The 23,135-nt window shown below is 38.9% G+C and overlaps 2 protein-coding genes across 3 annotated transcripts; one reads left to right on the top strand and one right to left on the bottom strand.

Annotated features, from left to right (window-relative positions):
• Window positions 1-579: 579 nt before the first annotated feature.
• uncx (UNC homeobox) lies at window positions 580-9,933 on the bottom strand. Its single transcript, XM_067478382.1, has 3 exons — window positions 7,397-9,933; window positions 6,706-6,881; window positions 580-5,869 (listed from the first exon to the last, which is right to left on the bottom strand). The coding sequence occupies exons 1-3, from the start codon at window positions 7,653-7,655 to the stop codon at window positions 4,838-4,840; spliced, it is 1,467 nt and encodes a 488-aa protein (XP_067334483.1). The 5' UTR covers window positions 7,656-9,933; the 3' UTR covers window positions 580-4,837.
• A 6,105-nt stretch (window positions 9,934-16,038) lies between these two features.
• zfand2a (zinc finger, AN1-type domain 2A) lies at window positions 16,039-19,691 on the top strand. Of its 2 annotated transcripts, none has more exons than XM_067478288.1 (10): window positions 16,039-16,206; window positions 16,833-16,931; window positions 17,025-17,119; window positions 17,393-17,524; window positions 17,634-17,785; window positions 17,878-18,000; window positions 18,110-18,185; window positions 18,282-18,358; window positions 19,106-19,236; window positions 19,396-19,691. In XM_067478288.1, the coding sequence occupies exons 2-9, from the start codon at window positions 16,877-16,879 to the stop codon at window positions 19,215-19,217; spliced, it is 822 nt and encodes a 273-aa protein (XP_067334389.1). In that variant the 5' UTR covers window positions 16,039-16,206; window positions 16,833-16,876; the 3' UTR covers window positions 19,218-19,236; window positions 19,396-19,691. The 2 variants fall into 2 exon arrangements, with proteins under 2 accessions (XP_067334389.1, XP_067334388.1); XM_067478287.1 differs by having other exon boundaries at window positions 16,041-16,206; window positions 19,106-19,190.
• Window positions 19,692-23,135: the final 3,444 nt, after the last annotated feature.

The raw sequence follows: 23,135 nt of genomic DNA on the forward strand, positions 1-23,135 counted from the left end.
AATTCCAACACACAATACAGATCACCATAGATAATTAGGCCAGACAGACAACAACAGTTGTGATCATTTTGAAAAGACTCCAGTCACCTTTCACATCATCATACAGGAATGCAAGTGCTCTTATTGTGAAGAGCAGACGAATATTTAATCCTTCCCTACAGCTATTCCAAGACAATAAAGAACCAGCAAAATGTAGAAATGAACACTATTTAATGAGGAAGGCATTTTAGGAAGTGGAAATTATGAGCAAAAAGAGGATTTGAATTGTTTGACTGTCACCATAAGAATCATACAATAGTATGTGTAGGCTATTATTTTTATTAGTATTATGTTAAGTTTGTTTTGTAGGTTAGTACCATTTAACCACAATGTAGGAATCACTATATATATATATATATATATATATATATATATATATATATATATATATATATATATATATATATATATATATATATATATATATATATATATATATATATATATATATATATATATATAATAAAATAGTATCTACTAATGAGTATATACCTCTCATGTCATTTTCAAATATAGACATTTGCCCTTTTGCAAATATTTATCTCCAAATTCAAATATTTTACAATTGTTTCCTTGCTAATATTATTTTTTATTATATATTTTAGCTTAAAGTTGTTTTTTTCATTTCACAATATGTGATTGCATGTAGTGTATATTTAAAATATCAGCCTTCATGATGCACCAGTGAACTGCACTTGTTTGCTGAAACGTTTTTGTGAACTCTGATGCAAAGAATGAAACGTATCCTTACCCCCAGCTTTATGTAGATCAACGACACATAATGTAATAAAAACGTGAGTTTATCCCTCTTTTTCCATTTTTTGCTCTGTATTTGTCAGAACACAGTTCTCAATTGTCTTCATTAGTGTTGGAGATTTGCTTACAAAGATAATTGGAATGGGATAAAAAAACAAGATTTGAGGGATTTCAGGGCTAAAACATTTTGTTATGTTATTGTCATGATCATTTAATTCCCATTTTATGCCAGTGCTGACACTGAGAGAAATATGTGTCTTATAGGCTATTTTGTAAGTTTAACTGTTTGAAAGTCATCAACTTTAAAACATTTTTGTTCGTTTTTTTTTTTTTTCTCCAGGAAATAAAATCAGACCACAGTCAAACTGCAGATGGCTCAGTGGGAAGAAAGGTCACTTAAGCAAAGACCAAGTACGATTTTAATGAATGTTATATTCGCAGATATTTTATTTATTTATTTATTTTAAGAGGACACAGAAACCTGAGCAGTGAATGTTCAAGCATTAACAAAATTTTGATTAGGGGGATGTTCGCGAAACACTCGGAGATAATTAAAATTATTTTAAGGATCGTCCAGAAAATCAATGCAGATGGTAATTTCAGACTTATCCCAGGTATGCACAGGAAAGATAAGAATGATTAAATCCGCCGGCGCATTAATGAGTATGAGATGTAAAATAATCCTAAAAGGCATGGCAGAGATGCTGCAGGAGAAGCCAAATGTCAAGTGCCATTTTATTTTATGGAGGATCCCCTTTAAAGAGACACGCTTCTTTCTTATCCAAACTGAGCTTTCACAGCCTCCAAGATCTCTTACAGCAACACAAAGCGCACAAGAGTAGCCTGTAGTGACAGGCGGATTTGTGACGAGAACACAGGATGTCCACTGGAGTTGATTTGAACACAAAAGTGGTTTAACCCACCACAGTCACAGGTATTCAAGTTAATTTACCACTAGTAATAGATAATAATAGAGCAACTGGTTATTTTCCTGACACATATAGTGAAAGAGAAAACAGTAATTGGCATTTTGTAGCCGTAATGACAAAAATCGAGACAGTTTTTTAAAGAAAATCTAAAAATCAAAACGTAAGATAAAACCGTTTCTCCAAGGACCAGTAAGTAGCACAAATCTACATTTAATTTTGCCACCCGGCGCAATGAGATCAAAACGTCTAATCTGACTTAGTTTTCTTGGATATGATATGGAAAATAAACCGAGATGATGTCTGTGATAGACGCTGGTATTGGCTTGGAAATGAGAGGCTTATTTCTGAGGACGCAGATTTAGTCTGCAGCCCGCAATCTGCAAATGAGACTCTTAATATCGTGGCCATAATTAATTGCGCAAATTTGTTTCTATTAAATAAAACTAACACATACTGAGAAAACTCTATTAGCCTTAATTAAGCTTGATATCCTAATTTAGGAAACGTGTGGTTGAAAACAAGCCGTTTTGGTAGATTTTTTTTTTTCCCTGTCTTTCTCCGATAGTGAAAAACCTACCAGCTTTCTGCCTTTGGGCTGCTTTTCCTCCTTTGAGAGTTGGAAATGAGAAATGGAAATGGAAATACCAGGAGGTGCTAAATTAGCTGCCTGATCTGCACTTATTGCAGCATACAGGCCCCTATTACTTTGCCAATCTGTGCCTCTCTTTTAGCATTCCGGGCATGGACAAGCTTCGAGATAGCAGATTTATCAAATGGGAAAATGAATGCATTATGATCAGTTAAATTGAAAATCAGCGTCTGCATGACAGCCCGACCTGACACCTCCGTAATTAGAAAGAAAAATGATGGCGTCCGATGCATAATAGAGCAAAAACAATTTACACTCTCCCATAATGATCCGGCGTTCAAATTGAAAATTTCTCCGGGTATAAATTGAATTCATAAAGTATGATTCATGGACGACACATCTCCTGGAGGCTGCCTGGGCATATCGATTGATAGTTTGTCTTGAATCATGCAGCGTGCAGCTCTCAGGCAAGAAAAGCTTAACTGCTTAAGCAAATCGCTAATTTCACCTTAAGGCCACCAATGTGCAGCCAGCGATACTCCTATTCAGTGTGCTAATGAATTATGGATGAACTGGGCATACGTCCCAAATAGCCCAAGAGTTGCATGGAAAAATACACATCGAAGCATCTTAAGGGTTATTTCAAATTGGCCACAGTTATCCCACAATTCAGTAAATAAACCCAGAATTTCTGAAGAATTGACAACCTGCGCATATAGTAGTTTCCATGTGCAATAGTGTGAAAACGTTCCTAATTTAATCACAGAGGTATTTGAGCCACTAACATGACCAAACTGCAGAGCATTTTAAAACTCAACAGGAGATTAAACATATAAGATGCCTGCAAAGTCAAATGTTAAGATATAATGGAAGTTGGAAAACAAACTAATAAACACCACAAAGTGCAATAATGGATGTATGATCTCAGCACTAAAGCACCGTGCAGACACAGAGGGGACACCTTTAACCCCCCAGTCCATGCAGGCCTTAATGTTGTGCATGTTCACTGTGTGTGCCATGTTGGCTGTATGTGTCCTTGCCCTCCACCAACCTAATAAGCCATTGCTTCCTAGAGCAAACAGCTGCATGGGTTGAAATTTATGTAAATATTTTGAAAGGGACACTGGCTCAGAAATTCATTTGCGCCGGCTCAGACATAAAGCTCACCCCTCTGATTATTTTCAATTTATTTGCAAATCAAGGCCCAAAGAGGACACTAAAAGGGCTTGTGGATTTTAACAAGGGTGTGGGCAGCTCTACATGCAGCTCTGCTGGATGTGTTTTGTTTGTTTTTGTTTTGTCTTTAAAGTTTCTTTTTTTTATGTTCCCACAAACAGCAGCCTCCACATTTCTTTCTTGGGTCGTCTCGATATTGTGGTCAACCCTGCTAATATTGCAAAAGGGAGCAGATGTCCCAGATCCTGCACGGCGTCCCTGGGGACCACTAGCCCTATTAGAACAAATGTGTTCTGCTATTGTAAATAGGCACGTTTGCCTCAGCCCGTCCTATTACAGCCGACGCATGATCAATAGGCTGATAACACAGAAACATCAATGTAAAGCGACAGAACAATGAGGGATATCATCGAACATCTATCTTAATATAGCCCTGCTACAAGGGGCCCTGAAAAAGTGGAGAGAGAGGGAGAGAAAGAAGAAAAAAATGCTCATGAAAATGCCTCCCCACGAATCCCCATCTTCTATCCAATATGCACAAACACACACACTCCCAGCTGCCGGGGCTATTATTTTCCTATTTCAATTTGACACCCAGGCCTTTTCATGCTAATTCTATTATTCTTGGAAGTTTATGTGATTTCATATCACTAGAAATCGGTAATGTATTATAACCCCCTTTGAGCTAAAATAAACTGAATCCCCCTGCAGTAGCCACCGGGAAAATAATTACTTTCATATCAAAACTCTGCAGGAGTCGAGCGGGTCCTTTTCGCCTCAGGCTCGTAACCTCATTTCAGTGGGGGCTTATAGATGAATAAATTTGTTAAGGCAATATACAAAGTACAACATGAGGTTTTTTTTTAAGAAAGCCCTTCCTGTACTGTAGTCCTGCACCAGTATGCGCTGTTATTTAAGGTCTCACACGGTTTGAGGTGCTTGTATACAATAGATTTATTTAAGAAAAACCTTACATATATAAATAGTATAATACCTTTTTACAGCTCTTGAGGATTTTTGTTGGTCTCGTGGTCTTGTTTTCTTGACAAGTTATCACACATTAAAGGATATCAAGAGACTCCTGACTCACACGCGCACACACACACATACATACACACTTGCAAAGAGAAAGGGAGAGAGAGAAAGGGAGAGAGGGAAGAGAGGAGAGAGAGAGAGAGAGAGAAGTGAGCGTCCCACTGTCCAAACACCAACAGAGTGGAGAAAACTAAAGATCAGATGCAAAGATGAAGTTTCTGGTTAAGCTTTGGCCTAATGAACGTTGTCGTTTCGAGGCTATATCAGTATATTTCTGCTGTTATTATTGTTTGTTTCTTTTACCCCCTATTATTTATTCCATATCGACATCTTCTTTGGAGTCTGTCTCTGCTGGCCTGTCACTGAGGACAGACTCGGGCTTGTTGTCTAAATGCTCTTTTCTGTCTGCATCGACAGCTTTCATGAGTTGTGGACCGTGTTCGTGAGCGAAAGCTGAGTCGCTGCAAATGACAGAGGTCTGAGTACTTTTGCCAGTGGAAAAGGCGGCCCTGGACGGGCTGGTGTGCGCTGAACTTGTCTTGTCCTCTGATCCCACCTGTCTCTTTTGTGCGGCGTCTGCAGAGTCCGGCGAGCTGCTCCTACATCCCGCCGAGCTCGCAGAGACGCTGCAGCGGACGCTGGGCTGGTTTCTCTCCGCTGGCTCGTCGCTGTCAGAGTTGGTGGCCGCCGTCGATGATGTGGTTGTCTTCAGAGCAGTTTGAGGAACAATGAATCCAAGCGGCTGTGTGATGGGGTAGAGGAGGAAGTGTCCTTTCCCTATCAAAGGCCGTGAGGAGGGTAAGGCTGCGGGGTTGCGTCTCGGTCTGGAATCCGAAAGGAGGCTCTCGACACTAAAAGGGTTGAGTTTCTGTAGGCTGGAAGCTCTGTTGTCGTTGGAGCATATGCTTGACCGGTGGCTGGCGTCGGGCGAGTCCAGCTCGGATCCGCCAGCTCCCCGGTCCACGTGTCTTTGGTTCTGGTTTTGAGTCTGGAGAGAGTGAGGTGTTTGGTCGAAGCTCGACTGTGTTTCGTTTCCCTCCAGAGAGTCAAAAGGCGGGCCTGTGGTGTGGTCGCTGTCGGTCACATGCGACACCCCGCTGTCGCTGTCTGATCCCGGGGTGTGAAATAAATCCCTAGAAACGAGCTTGTTCTGGGACTTGAGCAGCCGGCGCTCCTGCTTTCGTTTCTTCTTCTCCAGCCTGTCCAGCTCTCTCCGGGCGATCTCCTCGGGGTCCATGGGCTCCCCGCTGCAGCTGGTGGGGTGGGCGTTGTGAGCAGGTCGACCTGGACCTTTCTTTGTGTTTTCCTTTTTCCTCCATTTGGCTCTGCGGTTTTGAAACCATACCTGCAGAGAAGGAAGGGGGGTGAAAATGTGTGTAATGTGCAATTCTGTCACTACAAGGGGAAAATTAATTAGTCCAAAAATTGTCTGTGTCTTAACGAGATGGTAATTAAACAAATAGTGATGATACATGATGCTCCTGTTGTTTGCAGACCTTTAATTAAGCCTTTGGTAAAAAACAAAAAACAAAAACAATCTGGTATCATAGAGACACCAAAAAGTTGGGATCAAACCTGAGAACTGAAGTGTCGGTTAGTTTTGCCAGTCATTATAAAAATGAACTTTTTCCAATGGAACATCACATTTAAATTGTCGTTTTATCAAAAAATTCTTCAGTTAAAATCGATTGTAATACACAGCTAAAACACATCATACACTGTACACTGAATGTTCCTGCTCTTTGTCTGTCCAGGGTGGTCAATAGATTTGGGAAATCATGAGTCAAAGTTTCTGAGAATTTATTTTTAGAAAAAATAAATAAAAAGACAAAATATCAGCAAAAATTAAATACCATTTTTAAAATAAAAATTGTAATTTAAATATAATTGATTTGACTAACATAAGCCATGAAAGGTCAGGCAATACACACCCATGCAGTGAGTGGTTTTAATTAATCACTTTAAAAATTATTATGGAGAATATAGCATGACCCCAAATTGACCTGTGCTACTTGGAGGATTTATTCTACAGTTTTTAACAGGCCTGACCATAAAATTAAAACACTGAGCCTTTGCCATGATTAAAATATAATAAACGAGTAACGATGCACACACACACACACACACACACACACACACACACACAGGCTTACTGTATAAAGGAATAGAGTTAATATTTACCTGAACCCTCGATTCTATCAAGTCCAATCGAAGAGCCAGTGCCTCCCTCATGAACACGTCTGGATAGTGACTCTCGTTAAAAGCCTTTTCTAATTCCTCCAGCTGCCATCCAGTAAAATTTGTGCGAGTTCTTCGTCTCTTGCAACCGGGGCTATCTTTGTCTGGGTCCCCCGAGTCTGACAGCAGAATGAGAATAAATGTAAACAAAGGAATCTTTTTTTTTAAATGCCACATTTTACCATCATTTTAAAAAAGACTGGTGTGATACACAGGCAGACATTTATTTCTGTAAAGTTCACAGCTGAAGAAGGCGACTGCATTTAGACATTTTGCAGCGTGTCACACACATGGCGCTGCAGCTCGTATCAGACCTTTCACTTTTTTTCTGCATTAAGAGCAAAGCTTCACGTGTTCAAGCCTTTCAATGCTCTGCTATTTACTGCCTGACAGGTACATTGTTTTTGCTCGGATGCATCCTCAGCTTTCCGTCACACAAATAAGGTAGGAGGCGAAGAAGAAAATAGTCCTCTGTCTGTGTATGTGTGTGGCTTGTCTGGCCCTTTAAACACACCACCAAGACGATCGCTTGTATCGCAACATCCAGTGTTTGTTTCTTTCTGTGTTTGTCTCTGTGCAACCAGCCAACCTCGAGGAGAGCTCTGCCTATTGTGTAGTGCAGACGGTGGCTTACCTGTCAGTTTGTACTGCTGATTATCTCCATTCATCCCGCAGCCCGAAGACAAGAGGGGGTTGGAATTACCCACTGAAGCCGCGCAGGAACCATTAAGTAATCCGTCTATTGAGAAAGGGACCGCGGACGCAGATTGAAGTTGATGCCCGGCTAATTCGTAAACGTGATGGTGGCTCAGATGGTACGGGAAGCCCACCATCCCGCCGAGAGAGCCTCCGAACTGGGCGTGAGGTGGATCCAGTATCCTGCTGTCCATCATCCCGCAGGCAAAAGGAAACGACGTCTGGAGGCCGGTGATGGAAATTTAAAAAGCATGCAGCGAGTGTGGCCAACGAGTAGGGGACATGATGTGAAGGGAGGGATGAGCTGTACTTTATCCACATGAACCTCCCAATAATTAGCCCAGGCTCTGGGAATATGAGACCCAATGAGAAGCGGTAATGGACTCTGACGTCAGAGACGCGCTCTGCAAACGCTCCCGTATCGATTGCTAATTAAAGCTGACATCCACCTCAATAAACAATATCAGAGCTGTCACAACAAGACAGGAGGGCTTTGATAAGAACTACATCGCAACTACACGGGGGACCCGCCGGGAGGAAGGGCTCACTGAATTCCGGAAAGAAAAGGCTACAGGCGGATAGGTTAGACCAGAGGCTCCCGGACTTTTTGTTCACTGCAAATAGATGAATGTTGGAGCAGATGACAACAACATGTATTGCATTTTATTCAAGTTAACGCTGCAGCTGTTTGTTATCAGCTATATTATTTTGTGTGTATTTTTCCTCTTGTCATTAGAGGCACATTTCATGAGACAGTAGCAGAGAAAAGTGAAAGCTCATAAAAACATCTTGACTGAAGAGGAATGTTGAATAAAAATAGATATTTTGCAGTGCATGAGTGTGGGACCCTTTCCCGTCCTCGACTGCAACTTTATAGGAAACACACATGTTAGTTATGGTTCACCATTAAAATATATTTAATGTCTGACACATTTACGGACATGACGCAAAACAAACAGGGGTGACTGCTGAAATATGGGTGCGTTCATGGTGGAGTTGAGATAAAGAAAGACACAAACTATAAAATATTACTGTAAAGAGAAAGCTTTTTTAAACCAGCGCTGTGTGTTTAGTAAAAAAGGAAGACCCATTAAGAATCAATACTAAATATTCTTAATAGCTATTAGAGACTAATAAACGAACAAGAATAACAAACAGAAAAATAGCCATTGCATACGATATTCAGTTCAGCAAACCAAATTGGAAAGCTCCTCCACTTGTGCAACGCCTGCATGTGACCAGCCTAAATCCTATCTGCTCATTAGCTTTTCAAATAATTAATTCGACTTTATTTATCCCAAGTCTGGCGCTGTCATGATGTTAATCAGAGTTGAAATTTCGCACCCCACTCATTCCCTGACCCTTGGCACCCGGATTGGCATGTTGTAATAACCTGAATCTCTCAACAGAAGCTGCGATAATTGTTACCCTATTAGCATGCAAATTGTTTAATTAATATTATTATGAGGAAGTATATAATCCGCTCGTCACTTGACCCCCAAGCCCAAATAACAACCCTCAGTATTTCAGTGTGTAGCCCTACATTTTAATGAACTCCTCAGAAATGATCTCGCTTATTTATCCAGTCGTGCTTTTTAGCAGCAGTGGGCATGCCTTTGAAGCGTCCCTCTCTTTGTATTCTAGCTTTTAATTTTTTTACACACATGGACAAGATCTTATGAATAATTCCTCCCCATCCATTTCTTTTTTGAACATCTAAAATTCAATAATTGCTTTTCGTCAAGTCCAAGCATATATATGTACATGCTGTCCCGAGCACACAGGAGCTCAAAGGAAAGCAGCCTTAGACACAGTCTCCAGAGACACTGCATTTAAATCAGTTTTTCTACAACCGGATGACATTGTCAGATTCTGACTTTAATTAACCTGATAATGAGGCGAACAAGGCCAGCATTCAGGCGCGCTGGTGCCCTGCCTTGTTACCTTTTTATAAGTGGTCCTTTGACAGCTGTTCAGAGGGAAAATAACAATACTAACAATATATGTTTTTCTCACTGAGACTTCTGAGTCTTATGTTGCAGCGTCACACTACCTCTCTATTACACTCAGGCCTATTGTTGATCTGAATCAATAAGAGCACAGGATCTATAGACTAAATGATTAACTTTCCACCCAAGGAGTAAAATACCAGGATAAATAAGTGGTGGAGGATGACAGATGCATATCAACGCATTTCAATATTCTGTGCTCATAAGTGCAGACGATCATGAGTGACATCAGTAACATAGGGAAACTGCCTTCTTTGAATATAAACCTAATGTAAAAATGTGGCATTTCCAAACAATTATGTGGGAAAACCATTTTATAAAAACAACTCAACATTAATACTTTTGCTGCCATTTGATATTTCACTGCAGGTGGCTGTTTGTAACCTCGAGGCACAGTCAGCTGTAACCCTTCACCTGGAGCTCAGTTTATAAGATCAAACAGCCTCTTTTCCCTTTAGAGATACACTTAAATTCTTTCTTGAGATTGGCTCAAAGGAAACATGACCAGGAACACACACTGAAGCCTGCAGACTGTGTTATACCAACCATGAGGTGATGTTTTCACTTGATACTTATAAATACACTCTTTATTGTTTTCCACATCATATGTAATAAACCGCTTTTGCCATCAAAGTGTTAAATGTTTCTTCACTCACTTAGGAGTGCCCTTAAGTTGGCTGTTAAAGGCCACAGGGATGAATTAAGTGAAGGGAAACACTGATGGAGCACATGGGAAAGTCACTCCAACAAACCAATTCTCTCATTCCCTTTCATGCAAAAGTTCAAAAATCTAAAACGTTACATATTTTCTTGACCTTTTATATCCATCAAAGTTTCACTTTGCAGCTAAACAAGCAGGAATCTATCACTTAACCCTCCTTAATACCAACTTTTGTGTGCTGTTTGTCTCCTTGAGTCTCCTAAGAGGATTTTGAAACTGCGCACTCACCTAACTCCAGATAACCAGATAAGTGAAATTCATATGAGTGCCAAACTTAATGTAGGTGTTCAGTGATACACCCCAACTCTCCCCAAAAAAGACAGAGGCCTTATCAACACAGCCATCCAACAGTGATGCCTACTTTAGCAGCACAGAATCAAATTCATTTTTAATTAGGCAGGCAAATTAATAGGCAGCAGTTTAGGAGTTTAATTACTCAATTAACTTCACGCACGTTAATTTTTAACTATCTAAATTAGGTTGCACATTATTCGATTTGATGATAATTATAGAATTAAATCTAAATTAATTGTTTTGGATGATTTGGATGAACTAGATGCAATTCCAATTAAACAGTGGGAGGAAAAAAAGCTGGTTGCCATTTTAAGCTCGCAAATCCTTTGATTCGATTTTAAGGAAGAAACTCTGCCTCGAAATTTTCCTCTGATCCTACAAATTCTCTCTCCCTCTAATCCCACAATTAAAAGTTTCCTCCCATCTAATTATCTGTAATTGTGCCGCTGTCAAAGTAGAATGGAGAAGTGAAAGCGATTGATTTGGACTTTTAATTCAGTTCATTTCTGATAGAAGAGAAAGTAATTCCCTTCAAATTACCTCATTCATTCCTGACACCCTAATGCCCTTCAAAACCTTTTTTTTACTCCCCAGCATTTATATATTAAAAATGAAGCTAGAATGACTGGTGCCTCCTAATAATAATAATAACCAAACTTCCATTAGAATAATAATTTCATTTCAATTAAAACTGACTTATCACCTTTGCTAAAACGTGCTTAATATGCCGAAAATTATCAATGCTTGAAGGAGCCCAAACTGGGGAGTCTAATTGTAATCAGCAAATCAGAGGTGCTTGTCGCTGCCGTGCCTTTGCAGAGAGGCAGTCTCGGAAATAGAACTAATTTACTCAACTCCCCCGGGAAATCCGCTCAACAGATTAACATTTTCAAAATATAGTAATGATATAATTTGAGAAATGGTGACGCCAATTTGTGAGGAGCCTTTGTGGAGAATAATTTGCATTTTTCCCCTTCGCCACCGCCTGCATTTTGCCCCCGTTAATTACAGCTCCGCAGATGAAGGGTGTGCTGTTTAACTCAGTGCTTATTATTCAACTTCAATCGGAACTCCACCGGAATATATGAAAAAACATATAAAAGTGTAGCATATCCAAAATTTTAAGCCATCCTCTGTATAATCCCAAATGGGTTGGTAAGGGGGCGAGGGAGGGAGGGGGGGTGGATGTGGAGAGGTGCACATGTAGTCCGCCTGTCACTGAGGGAGTGTGTTAACTGCAGCTCATGTACAGGAGCTTGCGAGCATGTATTTAAGAGAAACTTGTATTTCTACAATGATGGGGGCGTTTGATTTTCGGCACCAAGAACAGTCAAACATCCAAAATCCTCCTAGTAGCAACATCACAGTCTCCTGAGAGAGATATCTGAGCAACAGATAACTTCCCCTGTCCGTCAGATCACCTGTGTGCAGGTATATTCACCTGTGTGATGTGTTTGTAATTAAGAATCATACTATGTTCACAAGAGCTGTGCACAGAAACTTTGGAGGCTAAATAAAGTACAAAAACAAGGCATGAAGTTGAGACAGGACTAATGTAGCTATTACTTACCGTCACGCACTAACCTTGTCTAGTTTATTTTGGTTGTAGCCAAATTAGAAGTGGTGGTAGGATGACCAGCAGTGCCTGGCTACTTCCTCACATTACAGAGGGCTGGTAGACAGAGCTGGTGACTGTACTCTGCAGCACGGCCATCTGCTGCACAACACAGCAACAAGACAAGACAACATGCTTCAACACAGACAAGACAAACTGAAGTTTAACATATACTTCTGAGATGCATAAGCAACTGTTGCTATTGTTGCTTTTTCCAACAGAAACCTGAGTTATAAAAGTGTTTATTGTGGTTTCTAATTGTGCTTGTTCACTTCCACATTCTACAGAAAATACGTCCTACATCTTGTGCAGTCAGTGACCCACCACTTATAGCTTATAGACAAACCAGTACCACCCACAGACCTAAAAGGCCTCCTTGACCCTGCAGCAGGGCTCCATCCAACCACAGTATCAGAGGACTTGCTGTAAAATGCAAAAAAGGAGACCTGTTGTGCCCTCTAGTGGCGGTTTGCCTTCCTTTACTTTACTTTTTCCTCATGACCTGCCACATGTGTGTAAACACATGAAATGTCTGTAGTGTAATGTTCAAAGGGTTATAGCTTTATAGAGCATGTAAACTGACATTGTGCAATGTTTATGCCAACCATTTTCAGACATAAATGTGGTAGAAATACAAGCAGGCTGTATGCACTGTACATAGACACGTACACGGACGCACTCTCTACAAAACACCGACTGTGCATATGTATATAAAGCTACATATTATTTACCTATTCATGTATCTAAACTTTTTCCATTTTTGTCATTGGCACACACTGTTTTGTGTCCTTATCTATGTTCAGTGTCATGCTTGTTTTTTATGTGTCTCTTTTTTATAAGTACATTAAGAGCCACTACAAACCAGAATCAAATTGGTTTGCCCAATAAAGCAGATTCAAACACAGACACACACACACAAACACACACTCAAAGCCAATTAAGTCTCAGAACCACACGATGTAGTTATTGTTAGTTGATAGTTGATTTGAAATGCATTTATTTTTTGTCAGCACCTTATTTTTCCTAATAAAAGACAAACATTTTAAATTATTGAATCTCACTGCTGATTCTTCAGTCGGGGGTGTACGTAGCTCAGTTGGTAAGGCAGTCGTCCACGGACCATAGGGTCAGTGGCTCAGTCCCCAGTCCCGGCTATATTTCAAAGTGTCTCTGGGCAAGACGCTGAACCCCCAACACCCCATCCCCAGCTGTGCAGTGCCGGTCAGAGGGGCCAGGTGTTTTCAGAGTGGTGCCATCTGGCTGCAGCATTCACATCTCATGAGGCAGGTGTTGCAAAACCAGACAGAGAAATGTATGCTTTCTGTAACTCGTGCCACACCTTTACATCAACTTTAACATGTCACAGGACGGACAGTTGAAGTTGTGTCATTTAAATAAGTTACTTTATTGATCCTTTCTTCATATTTTTTTTCCATGTGAATTGTGCAGAATAAGAAGACTTTTAACCTGTAGTGACAACATATGGACAAATACACATGTTCTGTCAACCATGTGTATACTGTGGTCTCACAGTGCTCTGGGAGACACATTCACCGTCCCTCCTCAGCTCAGTGAACAGTTTGAAGAAGAATCCTGCTGCCATCAGCTGGTAAACCCTGTAAAGACACCACTCAGCCTGGAGGCATTAAACTGAGAGGTTCTCTGCTCTGATAAATTAACACTATAAGCCATCAGTTTGCATGAGATTTAGTCTGATTGCCATCTAAAACAATGTTGAGGCCAATTTTACTCCACTACGCTCACTCATCTGAGAGTCAAAACTTAAATTCAAGAATATAATCAAAGATCTGTTCTTGGCAAATTGTCAAAAGATTGGATGATTGGACTTGGGTTTAAATAATTCATGTCAAATTGTGATATTGGAATTATGTGGCTCTATCTCACTTTTTAATGAAATTGTGTTACTTTCTTTAATGCTGTATATTACGTTCAAAGACTGTTTAGTGGAGAAATATTTAAAAGATAGATGGCACATTATTATTTTTCTGGAGGGCATGTCAAATCTGCAGCGATCAGTTTATCAGAGCTGTTGTCAACCCACTAAAAAGAACCTTACACTTCCAGGATTATAAGATTGAATTTATTATGACTCTCATAAAGTCTAAATCAACCCACCACTTGGCTAAATCTAGAAGAAAGTAATGTGGCTTAGAGAGAAGGGCATTTTTGGAAATTAATATTCACCCAGAATGGATTGCACTCTAAGTCCGACATGGTCTTCAGTCTATTATCTTTTGCTCTAGTGGACAGATGAAACCATCACATCAAACGGCAATACAAAAAAGTTAAAAAACAGACATTTCCTCGCACCCTCAACACATATCCATAATATTAATGGCACAGTGCAACACTCACAGCTTGTTAGGCTAATGATAATGAGAAAAAGAATAATTGCAGGATTCATTGAGCACATTTTCCCCCTAAAACAGACCATGAATTAATCAGCAGGAGCCTACAAATACCTGTAGATGCCAACTTGGCTTTTATTAAGCAGCCAACTCAGCAGCTGGACTAAACAGAAGTAGGGTCTCGCTTCCCTGTGTGTGGGAAACTGCCTCTCTGGTAATTAGGTCCTGTAGGAGCCCAGCCTATTGTTTATGCATGCTCAGTGAGAGGTTGAAGGTTAAAGTAAGTCTGAACCCCCAAAAAGAACCCCCAAAATATGGGCTAAGGTGATTTTAAAACCTCAGATTACAGTATAAAATTTGTCTGGAAGTGAAGTCATGTCAACTGAATTTCTTTCTTTCTTCACTGCTACTCTTTCAACAAAGAGGTAAAATGCTGCACTTTTGATATACATCTGCACATCCATATGTAAGAAATAAATGTGAATAAATCTGCACTGTAAATTTATTTAAGTATTGACTGTTAAATAGAAAAGAAAATTAGCATCAAAATAATAATTCAATAAAAAACAACTCAAGTTGCTGTTACACTTTAAGTCTGACATCTTCTAGCTTACATTTAAACAAAATGATTTTCATGACAACTTAACAAACTCCATCTGTTGAAGACCATGTGATACAATTCAAAAGCCCCAGAAAGAATACTAAATGGAACTCATATGTATGGAAATACATCACAGTCACATCCTGTTTTTGCTGAGGGGGGACAACAAGACAGGATGAGCAACAGCTACAGTTGAATTAATTTACAAGTATCTTTAAGTGAGCAATTAGGTAGTGGAGAGGGTATAAAGGACGACACAGGAACCAAAAATCATGACAAGTGGAGTGGTCTTGATTGAATTTCTAATCAGAAAAAGGTCATCTGAATTTAAAATGAAACTTCAAGAGAGATGCAAAGTGTCATTTCATCGCCCCAGAGAACCCCAGAGAAGAGTTATTTAGTTCAATTCAAACCACTTTCAATCCAGACATATTTTGAATTACCATAGGTAGGTGTTCCTACAGAGCAATGTGATAAATATATGAATAATAACCAACACATTGTATGACACAATCTTTAGGCCATTAATAGAAATATCACCATTAGTGATCAAAAACAAAATAATATGGTATGTGACCTAATAAAAATGATTTTGGGTGCGTTATTTTGAAAGTAATTACAGGAAACTGATTAAGTGTGTATTGATCCACAAGTTCACATGATGATACTACTGTTTCGAAGGGCTGCTGTAATTTGAGAAACTACTTACTTGAAGTTTAATTGAGTGTTGGATTTCCGCCTGTGGTCACTAGAACAAAGGTGGTATCTTTCTAAAACAACAAAAAAATAAGAGATAAACATTCTTGATAACCATCAGTTACATTATAAAATAAACACCACCATTAACTTGATGAGTAACGATGAACAGAGTTAAGAACCTTCCAGATTTCGCCTGACGTTTCTTCACCTAAAGTGACGCAATACGCCGGACGCCGGGCAACGTCACTTTCGTGGGAGGAGCGTGCGTGACACATCAAAATTTGATGACAAGGGCTCGGAGCGGATCAGATCGTGATGCCGAGGGTGTGGGGCTCCATCGCTCGCTCTTAAGAAGGCTTGTTAAAGTCCGAGTTGAAGGAATAAGATAACATAGTTAGGATCCCACTGAAAACAACAGATCGAAAGGAAACCGGGATTTGGTGAGTCTAACGAAAGCGAGCTGTGTAGCTAACCTAGTCAGCTTGTACCGTAAAACCGTGTTTACCGTGTTTATCTGTTTTGTTGTAGTTGTTTTTGTTGTTTACGCTGAAAGTAAATGAGAAATGTCTTCATCCCCGTTAAATAGTATTTTATCCACAGTGTAATTTAATGTTGCCGTAGCACAAAGGTAGCAGTTAGCATTGGAGTGCTTCTAAAGTGCAGTTACTTAACGTTCTAAACGTTGCTAATGATATTTGCTGTTCGGAACCTGTGTATCTACAGTACGATCGTAACTAATGTGATCTGCGGTTGTCTAATCAACCTAAACGTAAAAGTTGTTGTTCGCTAGCTTTGTCCTGGCCTAGCTAGCCAGCGTTAGCAGTTAGCTAAACAACATCTTGGATCCATAATAATTCAGTTGCAGGTTAGCCAGAAAGCTAACGTTAGCTATGAAACTTAGCTATGTCATTCACAAGTTATTGCGAGTATGGTGTCCCAGTGGCTTATATGCAGTGAGCTGTCCCCTTTTAGGGGTCGGGGGGGGGACAGGCAACTAAACATTGTCACAGTGTGTTTTAAACCCAATATATTTAAAATATTAAAATGTTTAATTTTTGTCCTTCAGGTTGCTGAGATTACACCTCTGTCAACAATAGACTTTTTTCTACAATGGAGCTTCCAGATTTAGGAGAGCACTGCTCTGAAAAGACTTGCAAACGTTTGGGTGAGTATTGTTAGAAAAATAATTTGTGTCCTGCTTTTTGATTTTAAAACCTGAATTGAATTCTAAGATCAAAAACCCCACTTGACATTACAGATTTTCTTCCTATGAAATGTGACGCCTGTGAGGAGATTTTCTGCAAGGACCATATAACCTATGCAAATCACAAATGCACCTCATCCTACAAAAAGGTAATTGATGACTATTAATACAGCTCCTGCACTATGTTGAGCATGTTTTTATTAGTATTATTAACTTGACTTTCTGAACTTGAGTAAAATCAACCTTGGTTTGGGTGTTATTCTCTGTCAAAACTATTTTAGAAAATTGGTGTCAAAGAACTGTGATGGTTGTCACACCTTGCTTTTATTGTCACTCTTAAAGTTGACAACAGTGGTTATGTGTTATTATAATCAAGTCTTAAGGTCTTTAATCATTTGTTTGTTTAATGCCTGATTTTATAGGATGTCCAAGTCCCAGTGTGTCCTTTGTGCAACACCCCCATTCCCATCAAGAGAGGAGAAATGCCTGACATTAAAGTCGGTGAACACATTGATCGAGACTGCAAATCAGACCCTGCACAAAGAAAGAGAAAGGTGTGTGTTTATTTTATAAGTATAAGATGAATTTGTTATGCTTTACATGTAGTTAGATTCTCAATTATAACACAATTAAAGACTATTTTTCCCCCAATTTGCGTTTCAGATTTTCACAAACAAATGTTCCAAAGGAGGCTGTAAGCAAAAGGAAATGATCCGAGTCACTTGTGACCAGTGCCATTTAAATTACTGTCTTAAACACCGGCACCCACTAGACCATGATTGTAACACCAATGGGAAACCTCTGTCCAAATCTGGGTGGGTTCAGTTACTCTGTGCCTATTGATAATACTGTCTCTTCGTTTCCAGTGTGACAAAAAGAATGATATTACTTTTGTTGTTTATTTTAGACATGCTGCTGTAATGAGATCACAAGGTGCTTCCTCTACCTCTGCTTCTAGTTCATCTGCTTCAGGCAATTCTCGACCTTTTTCAAATGGTGTGAGTTCAAGTAACATAGGCCACAGCAGTGGGTAAGCACTTTCCAATCAGTATTTATTTTTAATTTTTAATGAAAAAAAGTTGTTGTAATTACATTTAAAATACTAATGTCTCTCTATTTGTTGTCATCTTTTTACCCAGCCCTACCCAGCGTATCCCTTCTTCTGTTTCAGCACAGAATGTAATCCCAGCCTCTGCATCATTTCAGGCTGGCATGGTATGGACTTCATTTACATGACATCAACCGATTCCAATTTCCCAAATAGAAGTAAAATGTAAAAATGTGTGTGCTACTCTGCTGGTACCAATACAGACGGAGGAGCAGGCCTTACAAAGGGCTCTGGAGATGTCTTTGGCTGAGTCAAGGCAACCCATTCAGCCAGCCCTTAGGTGAGTACATCAGCTTGGCATCAGTCCCAGTATGCCCATGTTAGTGTGATGCTGTTTAGAGCTTTAAACAGTGGTTTCATAACTGAAAGTCACTGAAGCGTATGTGTGACCCGTAGTGAAAATGTGGATTGTAACAAATATAGATTGGTTAAGTTGTTAAGTAAATAAAAAACTATGTTCTGCTAGCAAGGCTAGCAAAATTCATGTTGATATGTATATGAAAGAGAAATATTTTAAGTGCAAAATTGCCTTTTAACAAAAAGAAAACAGATGAGCAAAGGAACAAATCCTCGGTCTGTCTTGCTCAAAAGTTTACAATTGATTTTCATTTTTATCTGACTAAGTTAGATTTAGTGTTTATTAAGGTTGCAGTGAGGTGTATGAACTTGATGGCAGACCAAACACTTCGGCGCCACTGGATTAAAACTAAGGCTACAACAATTATTATTGTCAGTTATTCTGTCGTGTAATCTAGAATTTCCGATTGGTTTGGTCAGTTTAACAAAGGGTGGATTGTCATCCTTTTGCAGCACCCTAAAGGTTGGTGAAAGTACAGACGGTATTCAGAAAAAGTCTTGCTGCAATATCGTTTTAAATGCAATAAAGTTGGTTTTGTCGTGATTAGGCCAACTGGGTGTTCCTGTGAGATTCTTTATTAAGTGCTATTTAAAAAAAAAAAGATTTGATCTTGTGTAATGGATATTGGAAATTTTAGTTTTTTCTTTTTGACAATTGTTTGTGTTTCAGCCCTCAGGAGCAGGAGGATCTGGCTCTCGCTCAGGCTCTCGCTGCCAGTGAAGAAGAGTACAGACGCCAGCAGCAGAGACAACAGGTACCCGGAAAGCTTAGCCGTCACTAGCTTGCTAAAAGGAAAATGTGTAGGTACACTGTTGTCATGAAAACCCATCTGCTTTGAGCTTTTTTTTTATTGACAGCAGCCTAGAGTCATTTGTCATCCATTTTCAATGACCATAGGAAATATTTGGACTGATCTGACTTCCTTTCTAACTGTTTTTTTTTTTTTTCCTTTTGTCTAGGGAAGAGAATCCAGACAGTCCAACTGCAGCCTTTCTTAATCTCAGACCACTCTTTTAATTTCCAACTGTGCTAATTACTTACTAGAAAATGCACATCTGCGTCCAGGATCAATGATTGTTACATGAAGAAAAAGTGAAAGTTTCTGAGATATTATTACTTTTTCAATATAAGCACATACTTTCCCAGCAGGATCTGTCATTTTTACTAATTATTTGCTTTGTACATATTTTATATGCTAATCATGATGAACCATTATATTACATATATGAATACTGAATAAATTATTTCAAACACACCATAGATTTAGATTTTCTTCTTTATCATTCAGATGATGATATGCAGAGACTCTAAAGGTGTAAGACCTGTTATTTGGACAAATCAGCAACTGGACAACAACAGCAACTTAAATTTATTCAGCTTTTCACAAAGAGGGTCAGAGTTAGATTACAGGTGATGGTCTCCATATTATTTTATTCAAAACATTTTATTCAGCACAATACAGTATCTTGGGGTGGTGGTATACTGAGAGTGGACGTTCTTTTGCAGCAAGTTTTTAACTGACTTTTTTATGTATAAAAAGTTATCCAGATTTGGTTCAAGGCACTAAAGTGTATGTTTGATTTGTTTAGAATTTATGACTTTTAACTTAATTAACTAATTTGGCAGAACAAAATCTCAGGAAAAGTTGCAACACAGTATAATTCACTTAAGTTTATTTTTAAAACTACTTTTGAAAACTACTGTAGCACATGGCGTTCAGGATTTGTACAGCAGAGGGCAATAAGATTTCATATTTCAAAGTGGGTTTGATTTTTACAGCTATTTGGGGAAAACAAATCTAAGCTACTTTGCTTGTAAGCTTACTTACAGATATTCCATTGTTATTTAAAATGTGGCAAATGTTTGTTTTGTTCTCATATTTTGTTTTTGCCTTTTGCTGCCATTTTAAATGTCCACTGAAATGTTTGATGCAACCAGCACTGCCAGCAGTGGAAATGCTGCACTGGGAATAAGGCTGTTGTGACAGTAGCTGACCATGCTGTTTACATAATAATATTTAATAACCGGAGTTGAAAAGCATACAGCTGGCAGGCAAGGCCTCTATAACCACCTGCAACTAGTATGTGTCACAACATATCCAATTACCTTTATCAGCCTGTAATGGGAAGTTACTGTCTTCACTTTTTGTCAGGATATATCAAGTATCCATTGCTGGTATTGTTTCCTCAGATTCGTGCCCACGGCTCTTTCCAAGTATTACCTATAAACATGAACAAGGTGATGGGGGCTTCTTTACATTTGCACTTTCACAAGTGTACAATTCACGATTTGGCTAATACTATGTATTTAGTTAAATTAATAGAAAAAAGTTCCAGTTTTCACAAATTGAATTCAATAATGTGTATATCTCAAAAACACTTGAAGCCTCTCCCAAGCTGGAGTGCGAAAGTTTGCATCCCCTTATTTTCAAAATTTTTTTTAAAATGTTTTCACCAGTATAATCTTTAATGCACATTTAGCTAGTACAAATGTCATTTAATCAGAAATTTATTTAATGTACATTTTAAAGAAGTTATCAATATATTTTTTTATTTTTACACTGACTTTTTTCTACTTAACCATTTTTGTTAATTCTGATGATGAAAGAACATTTACTGAATGTGCATTGTTATTATATTAGGTTTAAGTTTGGATCCTCTTACATTGAAACTGCTTGTAGGGGGATGCAAAATTAATCCTAAGCCTAACATACAGTCATAATGAAACATAATAAGTAATACATTATTAATTATTAAACACAGTTTCCAAGTGTCTGCAGGCCCTAAGGGGAAGACACTGTCAAACATCTATATTTTTTCCTTATAAGATGCTTTGTGTTTCACTATGATCAAAAGGAAGACATCTGCCACTTTCAGCAGTACAAATGGTGTTAGAAATGACAAAAAAATAAAACATTCTGGTTACTGTGACATTTTAAATTACAAGTTATTCAATTAGGTTGTTAAAAAAATGATATCCAGTATGTCGTGCAGTGCTGTCACATTGGCAACCAGTTCTGACAGCATATTTTTAAGCAACTGTTGCCTAAAAAGCAGGCCAGTCCTGTTTTCGTCACATTCGTGATAACCTGATTAAAACAAGTGCATCAAAATAGAAAACTACCTTTAAAAATAGGAATTCTCACTGCAATTGCTGAAAAGGTCATTTCTTCAGGCGGAGAAAACATTCAGCCTCTGGCAAATGTAAGGTAGTTTTTCACCTCTGTCACTTCACTTGTCTCTGTGGGTTTTAGTGCAGGTTGTGATGAGGCTTGTTGAGGCATAAGGTTGATGCACCTGGTCCCTGTGACACAAACAACTGCCTTGTTAATCTTGGTGAAGTAAAGCGACATGATCTTTGTTGTGTTTTCTGAATTAGTTTCAGGTTACTTTAAGGCTTTCTGGCGGACTACTGCCTCGCCAGTTGAAGACAAACAGTTTCTGAACAAACTGCAATGATTCTCTTTGTGGGGAGAAAATGAATTAGTCCTGCTGACTTCAAAATGTGGCCATGAATCATGAATGAATAACTTCACTGCTACTCGTTTACTATCTGACCTTGTACTGCCAGCGTTTTTGTAGTGCTTAAATTCTTCCCAACATCTTTCAACAAATAACAGTGTGGAAGTGCCTCTAATGAATATCAGCTTGCAAACATAAAGACATCATTTTAGACATTTTCTTTACTGAATGTTAGGAGCCACTGTATCACCCAGATGTTAAAACTGTACCAGTTTATAATAGGCAATGTTGTGTAATGTTGATCTCCACATATTTTCCCCATTAATGTCAAAACATATCTTAAATTTATTGATGCAATATATGAGTCAGTGTTAGAGGCACACACGTGTTTCCCAGCTTGAGATTTATGTCCTTGAGGCTGAGGGGGAAAACACAGTGCTCTAACGTGGCTTCAATTTCCCGGGATCGCAAGTGTCATTTTGAAGCACAGCAGGAAAACAGGAAAGTGGATCAGAAAGTGTCCTTGTTGTGTCTGTGCTGATGGAAAAGTTGTAAGAAGTGGCAGACACCTTCTGTTGACAAGGTTTATTTAGATCAAATGCACAAGTAGTTTTCCACATACACAGCTGAAATGTTCATTTTTATGAGTATGGTGTTTTAGGATTGGGATTTTAACATAATCCATTACTATGGTAACACCATCTGTGTGTGAAACAGATTCAAGAGGAGTAACTAAAGGCAGCAACAAATATAACATCTAAAGAAGATCTTGCAAAAACAAAACATAAGAATTAAATCGTTGGAAAACTTTAATCTTGGGAAATGTATTTGGCAGTATTGTTCACAATTATCCAAATGTCAGTTCAGCTCCTGTATCACTTCCTATTAGTACTAAACCCAATGTATGTAAACGGTTCCCTGCTCGGACACCACACAGACTCTAAGGAGATGGTAGAGTCAAGCCAGTTTAATGCCCAAACCAACTGACTCAGACATTTTTGTTCTAACATACAGCTCCTCTGGGATAAGTTAAGGGTTGTGGTGCATGTCTGGAAGCAGCCTCACTGTCTTTCTTCAGCTGAGCAGCAAAAACACTGTTCACAGCTGTGCTTGTTTGAAAGGTTTGTCAGGGGAAGTTAGTGTTAGGCGAGCTTGTCCTTGCTTATCTGGTTTGGTTTGATTTCTCAGTGTGCAGTGTTCTAAAATGCAACACTGTTCAAGTATTAATTGGATAAATT

Source organism: Channa argus, chromosome 15, assembly GCF_033026475.1.
Source record: "Channa argus isolate prfri chromosome 15, Channa argus male v1.0, whole genome shotgun sequence".
Classification (NCBI taxonomy): Eukaryota; Metazoa; Chordata; class Actinopteri; order Anabantiformes; family Channidae; genus Channa; species Channa argus.

Coding starts and splice junctions, on each gene's coding strand:
- uncx (XM_067478382.1), bottom strand. CDS start 7,655: ATGATGGACAGCAGGATACTGGATCCACCTCACGCCCAGTTCGGAGGC. Junction 6,882..7,396: donor TCAGCAGTACAAACTGACAG/GTAAGCCACCGT, acceptor TTCTGCTGTCAG/ACTCGGGGGACCCAGACAAA. Junction 5,870..6,705: donor TGATAGAATCGAGGGTTCAG/GTAAATATTAAC, acceptor CCTTCTCTGCAG/GTATGGTTTCAAAACCGCAG.
- zfand2a (XM_067478287.1), top strand. CDS start 16,877: ATGGAGCTTCCAGATTTAGGAGAGCACTGCTCTGAAAAGACTTGCAAA. Junction 18,001..18,109: donor AACATAGGCCACAGCAGTGG/GTAAGCACTTTC, acceptor CTTTTTACCCAG/CCCTACCCAGCGTATCCCTT. Junction 18,359..19,105: donor CCCATTCAGCCAGCCCTTAG/GTGAGTACATCA, acceptor TTTGTGTTTCAG/CCCTCAGGAGCAGGAGGATC.